This window comes from Haliotis asinina, chromosome 8, assembly GCF_037392515.1.
Source record: "Haliotis asinina isolate JCU_RB_2024 chromosome 8, JCU_Hal_asi_v2, whole genome shotgun sequence".
In the NCBI taxonomy this organism is placed as follows: domain Eukaryota; kingdom Metazoa; phylum Mollusca; class Gastropoda; order Lepetellida; family Haliotidae; genus Haliotis; species Haliotis asinina.
In genome coordinates, this window is record NC_090287.1 from 27,159,347 (window position 1) to 27,167,681 (window position 8,335).

An 8,335-nucleotide genomic window follows, 5' to 3' on the forward strand; every position below is an offset into this window, starting at 1 on the left:
GTGTTGAATATGGAATGTATCACTCTCAGCTGGTTGCATAACCCATTTTTCAAATAACCAAAATTATTTAAGGAAGATATGGAGAACACGGTTGTATTAAAGTACGGATACGTGTCATGGGCATTGTTGAAACGTTTAGTGAGTGGGTGAGTTTAGTTTTACGCCGCACTCAGCAGTATTCCAACTATATGGAATACTGTCTGTTAATAATCGAGTCTTGACCAAACAACCCATTTATCAACAGCATGAGCATCGATCTGAGTAACTGAAAACCGATGACATGTGTCAACCAAGTCAGCCAGTCTGAGCACTCGGTTCCGTTAGTCGCCTCTAACAAGAACTCCGTTAGTCGACAAGCATGGGTTACTGAGTTTCTGAGGTCTGAACTCTTTACCATATGAAACCATTACTTTTCAGCTGGTAAGAGACTAAGGATCGTAATCGAATGTTGGATTTGAACCAACTATCAGCGAAACCTGGCCCAACACTGCAGAGCCTCATGCGATCGCAAACTCTCAGATCACGACATTCAACACATACATCAGCGAAATGTACTCTTAAGCTATTAGCCTAAACATGACCTTAACGTCAACTGTTCTAAGATTGTAAGTCTTTAAAAACCGCATTCAAATTCAAAATGAACTTTATGACATTATAAAAATTATAGGGAAAGAATTAGTTACCTTTTCCATGCTTATATAATGAGAGAGTTGGTATTTTATGTGGCCTTATAACATATACTTATATATGTTAACTTTATGAATCAGCATCTTCCTTCTTGATGTTTATTGCGATGCGACGTTTATTTTGTCAAGCAAGTATGAGTCAGGCATTAAACAGGGTTCTCAATGTTGATGATGAACAGATCTGCGTTGATATTGGGTGGCCTTGGAGAAAACTTGTGTCCTTTGGAAAGGTCTCTGCTTTGTTTTGAGATGAGCTGTTTCTTGCTAAGGCTCACTACAGTCTTAATGGTGGGAGAGGGTTTTCTTCTTCTCGAAGTTGGTGGAGGAACAGAGGTGTTGGAACTTGTTGATATGCACAGACTTAGTAGAGGCGTCGAGTTTGTTGTTAGCTGTGGTCTGGGCAGTTCTTAAAGAGGAGAATAACTAAGCAATGACTTATGTCTATGAATGAAGGCGATGGTGGTAGCTTTCATTTTCCGCACCAGCAGAGAAAAGAAGTGGTTCATCCATAAAGGTTGTCCTTTTCTGATTCACCAGTTTCTAAACATACCACTCAAAGTAGCTATATAAACATGTATATGTTATTAATCTTATGTATTGTATTCCGAACATGTCTCATATCTGGATCCGGAACCAAAAGGACAGATGTTCTGAACGAACTTGGACATTGCATTTTTTATCATCCAAAGAGAAACAGGTGACCAGTCTCTCAAGTCTGAAGGCCACGGACATGAAACGAGTTTTTGGATTCAAAGATATCGTTTCTCGGTCAGTTATTACTTATCTTAGGTCAGTGATGTCTGGCAATAACAGAAATCTGCACTGTCGCTCTAAAGCATGAACACACGTACATGTTATCGTATGATGTGGGTTTAATATGGAACCCTAGAAGCGACTTTTCCATGAGGAAAAAGAGCAACAGTGCGACGTTGTGGGCAGTTATCGCATTGTCCCACATCGTTAGAATTATTTATTCTACAATGGGCGACGATGCCACGACGCGACTGTTTTCAAGGTCAAACCATGTCGTCCCATCTGAATCTTAAAGAGCATTAACATGCGATACACTGCAACACATTGGCTGTCGCCTTTTTGCATGTGCGCATGCTTAGTCAGTGGATAATTCTACGCATGTGCAGAATTAGTTTTACTCTTTATATTTGAGTAGTCTTGTGTCAGCTCCTACACACACTTGATGACCACAGGAAAATACACCCAGTAGTGGCCGAGTCTCCACATTCCCACTAAATCAGGAGCAAAATACACCTATTAGCTCAGAGTCTCCATGTTCCCAGTAAATCAGGGGCAAAATACACCCATTAGCCATGGGTCTCCATGTTCCCAGTAAATCAGGGGCATAATATACCAATTAGCTCCGAGTCTCCATGTTCCCAGTAAATCAGGGGCAAAATACACTCATTAGCTCCGAGTCTCCATGTTCCCAGTAAATCAGGGGTACAATACACCCATTATCCATGAGTCTCCATGTTCCCACTAAATCAGGGGCACAATATACCAATTAGCCACGAGTCTCCATGTTACCAGTAAATCAGGGGCAAAACAGCTGACAAAACATAGACCTGAGTCCTGGTGTCCTTGTGAATGTCCTGCATAGTTTCTTATCGACCAGATAAACACAAGGCTGACACGAATGTTCATTGGTAAAATACCTGGGAGTGGTCTCGGTACTATGATAGATTGAAAAAGCCCAACTAACCGTAACCAAGATTTCATCGGAAAGCCACGTGTAACCGTTGAACATAAGGTATGAGAAGCAGAGAAACCTTTCACTTCAAGAGTATCCTTGTTAACATTTTTGCTGCTTCTTAACATTACACTCCTAGGCCAAATGTAGGGATAGAATCAAAATCAGTTAATATGATACACCCAGACTCATCACCCATACTGATATCGTGACCATGTTAAACACAAGTGCTTATCACCGTCCATTGGACCATAGGGCTATAACACATACAGTTGATCCATGGACAGACGGACAATGTTTAAACAGTGGACTGAACCCAGTTTGTTGTAGTAGTTCCATAGCAAGAAGAATGTTTGGAGGATGGGAGGTTTCATACTTATTATTGTTGAGAGATCCTAAACGATACGGACGTTTCGAGCATTTTGCCTTGGACTAATTATACAGAACCCGGCACGATACTACTCCTCTTTTTTATTTAATAAAAAGAAATTACGCGCCTACTTTGTACATGAGAATATTTGTAAATACCGAGAAAGCGGTAGATAAGAATTATCATTTATAAATTAGACGTCAATGCCACAACAGATTCGTTTGTTGTGAGAAGAAATTCCATCAACTGACTTCTATCGTCATGATAACAAGTGAAGCGTTCGTAAAATATGTTTTATTCAGACTAGCTCGTCCAGAGGATACACAACCACATTTTCTGTGGAGGTCCTGACAAGATTCGCGACCAGGGTTTCCAATGCTATCCTGACTAGAAGCACGCCTAGATTTTCGTCGAGGTGATCCTGACAAGATGCGCGACCAGAGTTTCCGTAGTGATCCTGACAAGATGCGTGACCAGGGTTTCCGTAGTGATGCTGACAAGAAGCGCGACCAGGGTTTCCGTAGTGATCCTGACAAGATGCACGACCACGGTTTCCAATGCTATCCTGACTAGAAGCACGCCTAGATTTTCGTCGAGGTGATCCTGACAAGATGCGCGACCAGAGTTTCCGTAGTGATCCTGACAAGATGCGCGACCAGAGTTTCCGTAGTGATCCTGACAAGATGCGTGACCAGGGTTTCCGTAGTGATCCTGACAAGAAGCGCGACCAGAGTTTCCGTAGTGATCCTGACAAGATGCGTGACCAGGGTTTCCGTAGTGATCCTGACAAGATGCGTGACCAGGGTTTCCGTAGTGATCCTGACAAGATGCGTGACCAGGGTTTCCGTAGTGATCCTGACAAGATGCGTGACCAGGGTTTCCGTAGTGATCCTGACAAGATGCGTGACCAGGGTTTCCGTAGTGATCCTGACAAGATGCGTGACCAGGGTTTCCGTAGTGATCCTGACAAGATGCGCGACCAGGGTTTCCAATGCTATCTTGACTAGATGCACGACTAGATTGTCGTCGAGGGGATCCTGACTAGATGCACGACAAGTGTTTCTGATGCGATCCTGATTAGGACTGTCGAAGTGATCCTGAGTAGATGCAGGGTTTCCCCAAGGAGGTCCTGACTAGATGCGTGAGCAGGGGATCCCCGCACGGGCCTCAGTGTCATTGCGAGGATTAAAGATGTTACTTTAGATATAAAACTTTTGAGATGACCCCGACTTGAAATGCTTCACTATACAATATATCTGGAAAAGGACGGACACTTCGGCGTGAATCACCATGCTTTGCCGATCGCTACGCTACCATCGCATGCCATCGATTAAAACTTCATCTGTACATAATTGTGGGTGATTGGCCTATCGATCACAACTCATGACACCTACCACTTCTTTATTGTTATTTCTACAAGTCGATTGAAAGCCGACTTTGACTCTCAACTAAACGATCTTGACACAAATGGCGGACGATAGCAAGCGTGGACCAGCGAGAGGGCTTGCTTTGATCACACCACCTTTTGTGCCCTTATCGTCCTCGCTATCGCTACCACTAGGATATACTCAGATATTTCTGTCTCGCAGTTTCTAGTCAATCATTCCCGAAAATCTGAGGGTTACGCGAGTAACTGATTTTACGAGTGTTTCCGATTTCCTTAAACAGTTTTGTTTATTGGTGTAGTTAGCTAGATGTCATGCTAGACTTAAACACTTCAATAAACTCTAAGCACCAGTAATGACAAACTGCCGAGGTCTCAGCTGGTGATTAAGTTAAAGGGTATAGTCCTGACATGGCCTTCATCAACCAGCAATTGATCCTGTCAGCCATGGAACCTATCAAGATGAAGAGCACTGTCTGTGGTCGTTGTCGTAGTCGTAGTTGTAGTCGTAGTCGTGGTAGCACTAGGAATTGTAATAGTAAGTAGTAGAAGTAATAGCAGCAGCAGCTGTAGTAGTAGTAGTAGTAGTAGTAGTAGTAGTAGTAGTAGTAGTAGTAGTAGTTGTTGTTGTAGGACCCTGGCAGCAGCAGCAGTAGTAGTAGTAGTAGTAGTTGTGGGGTACAGGCAGCAGCAGTTGCAACGGCAGTAGCAGAACCCTTGTTAGAGCTTGTGGTCGTTTTGGTCGTGGTTGTGGTCGTGGTCGTGGTTGTGGTCATGATGGTAAGTTGTAGTGGTAGCAGTTATATTAGTAGTTGAAGTCGTTTGCTAGTAATGGTACTGGCAGGAGTGGTAATATTCTTTAGCACTTAACAGCTGATCAACTTTGCAAAGATCAGAGAATCGGTGCAATCTCCCCAAAGGTTCAAACCCTATTTCGCCGTAATTTAAACAATAGTGAAAAACCTACAAATTTATTTGGAACTTTGTTTTAAAAACATTAGTCCAGATATACAATTTTAGAAACCAGATAATGTAATAACAGAATCGCACTGTTTCGTGGTCCTTCCCTTAGGGAACTGGAGGCGACATTAAATTTCGGAGAGAAACGTAGATGTTATTCATACGATACACACACATCTGATCACATCTGACATCGTGTGTTACAAGTGCTGACGTTACAGAAGAAGGCACGATGGGATCGCCATGTAGCGTATACTCCTTTATCCGTCCTGACATTGTTTGGTATCATATATAGTTTTGTCAATATCGACCGTATTCCAAACGAGAAAACATTTGGAGCACTTCTTGTTTTTATTGTTTATTTCAGTTAGCGGCTTCATTGTTGAGAAAAAACCCATAATCAACCAAGAAAACGGCCTCATAAAACCCACACATAAATCATAGAAGCGGTGGCATGGATACAAGAAGACTATGTAAGGGGTATGGTCACGTCTTGGTGTGTCTAATGGTCCTGCCTTGGTGTGTTCAATGGTCCACTATACGCATCAAATTCATGATCACAAAGTATGTAATGCATCAATCACAATCATTCAGCAGATTCACGGCCGTGACGTTGGTGGGCTGGACAGAAGTACGTGCCCCAGAAGGTTTGACCCCTGGCTGTTCAAGCAGCACACGAGGGACATTCCGGGCAAGACAGAGATCTGTAAGCTGTATAATTAATCAAATACTTTTCCTTTGGATATTTGAACAATCCATGCAGGACAGTATGTAATGTTATGATCTTCTGTGAGGGTAGAGGTGCCTCCCAATGCGGCCAAACATCCTCTTGTCGTGGATGCTGATCCCAGGTTTGCCCTCGGTTCATTTCCAGCATCATTCCCAAAAATAATGCTTTGCTTAGATCATGACTGAGGTATCACACTGCAGTCTGTCTGTTGTTTAATACCGTGGAATTGATTTCAAATGATGCAGCTTGTCCGGGGTTTCTTCTCGTGACTGAGGACAGATGGATGACTGTTCGGGACCAGAACAAACAGGAATCTCCTCCTTCTATTGATAGGTCGGCGTAGATCGATAAATATGATGCCAGTCATTTCAGTGTCTTGTCGAAACCGGATATTTTAGTTCTTTCAACTAAAAGACTGAGTGCTGAGTTTAACATTAAACTAAATGACAAACATTCACTCTCCGTAATGTAACTTGAGACTATGAACTTGTGGTGAAGGTTGTCTCCCTTTGACAGGATTTCACTCGTGGATCTTCCATCAACAAGCTAAGGCTGCACGTATATCAAATACTGGGCTGTGAACCCACACTGAAAATGCCGGGAAAATGCCGGAAAAATGCCGGGGAAATCCAAATGTAATTAAAGTCACATTACAAGGTATATCGGAATCTTTGCTAATACAGATTACAGATAGGGTTGAGATCAATGACGTTCCCTGTATGTTTAACCCCGGGTGTTATTTCCACTCATGATGATACTTGGACGCATTTAACCTTGAATCAGTGCTGAAAGGAGACCAATACAAAGACGCGCTGATGGGTTGACACTGTATCTTAGCTCGACACGTGAAGGATTCGGTGATGAAATTCATCAATCTTGTCTCACGTCTTGTTGTTGAAGGAAGGTGTTAGAAGAAGTGTAACTTTCTGACCTTAATCACAGACAACGTGGCACGGATATGTTAGAACTACATCCCCATTGTAGCCAATCTACCCGGCACGGGCAGTCTTTGGTGTGACACATCATCACCGCTGATTGTTCTACCATGTCGTTAATAGAGCCCATTAAACACATGCATTTACCTTAGAGTATAAATCATCCCACGACGACTATAGACTATTGTGTTTTCAGTGAAAACATACCGATGAATTTCATCAAAAACAGCAAATGAAATAAAGTGAAATTTAGATTGCAAATCTTCCAGGTTTTATCTTTGCCAAACGAAACATTTTAATTGAGAATGTGTGTGTGTGTGTGTGTGTGTGTGTGTGTGTGTGTGTGTGTGTGTGTGTGTGTGTGTGTGTGTGTGTGTGTGTGTGTGTGTGTGTGTGTGTGTGTGTGTGTGTGTGTGTGTGTGTGTGTGCTCTCCTTAGGCGTTTTGGTCGAAAAAAGTGTTCTTCGTAGATATACTACAGTGGTCGAGAAGGGCTCGACTCACATTGTCGACATATTTATAATTATTGATATATCAAGTACCGATGGTTGTAGATTTCATGAACGATGTTTTCAATAGCGTGAACGTGAGAATATGACTTTTTTGCAATTTGCCATTAGCTTCGTTAGAGAGGCGATCATTGGTTGGTCAGGATCGCTTATTTCTTAGATAAATGTCACCGTATCCAACTACAAATATCGATGTTCATGATGTCAATCACCTGCTTTTATGGTCCATACTGGAACATTTACAAAAATCCTCAACAAAACTGGAAAATTGTTGAGTGCTAATTAAAGAGTCAATTGAGTGTCACATTAGCAATGGCCTACCTACCGTGGTTAGGGTTTATGGTAATCAATATTTGACAACCAAAGGTCAATTTCTGAAATATTTTGTGCTGTAAATATATATACATATACATGTCCAAGGGGTCACGACATGACTACAATCGCCAGTGGTTGAAGAGATGACGTAAATCCTGCTTGGTTTCCATGCAGGTAGCAAAGGTACTGTAACTGTTCATGGGCCGACCGACCCGGGCGATCGACCTTTATTTGTTGGCGATCTATAGCGTCGTTTTTATATTGCATTGTCTTTCACAGCTAAAATGTTTTATATTTTCATACAAGTTTTACAATTATATCTGTGATATTCTAACTACTTTTACTCTCCCTCGTCGATAGGTTTTTATAATGATTTATTATGACATCAAATATTATATTTCATATGGGTGAAGTATTACCGATTGGACTTAAAAGAGTAATTCACTCACTCACTCACTCGACATGCTGTAATCAAACCCCGGCCCAGTATTGTCCAGCCAGTGTTATAATTCAAAGCTATCAGAGTAATAAGCGACAAAACCCTTTCCATGATCACATGGAATATGTCAAAATCAGATTTCATGGTGCCATTACGACTGTATCACATGTGAACATTTATGGCTTACTTTAATTCAGTGCTTAACTCAGCTATTCGATTACCGATGGTGCCTACTCTTCTACCAGTAGTACCCGCCATAAACACACGCAAGGGAAAGCCAGAGACCATATGTAATTACACACA

At 42.0% G+C, this 8,335-nt stretch overlaps 1 protein-coding gene across 1 annotated transcript; it reads left to right on the plus strand.

Moving 5' to 3' along the window:
* Positions 1 to 3,372: 3,372 nt before the first annotated feature.
* On the plus strand, positions 3,373 to 3,768 carry LOC137295194 (uncharacterized protein DDB_G0284459-like). Its single transcript, XM_067826514.1, has one exon. It carries the CDS (start codon positions 3,373 to 3,375, stop codon positions 3,766 to 3,768), a length of 396 nt encoding a protein of 131 aa, XP_067682615.1.
* Positions 3,769 to 8,335: the final 4,567 nt, after the last annotated feature.

Bases quoted from the DNA above. Each gene is read 5' to 3' on its own strand.
- LOC137295194 (XM_067826514.1), top strand. From the start codon at position 3,373: ATGCGCGACCAGAGTTTCCGTAGTGATCCTGACAAGATGCGCGACCAG.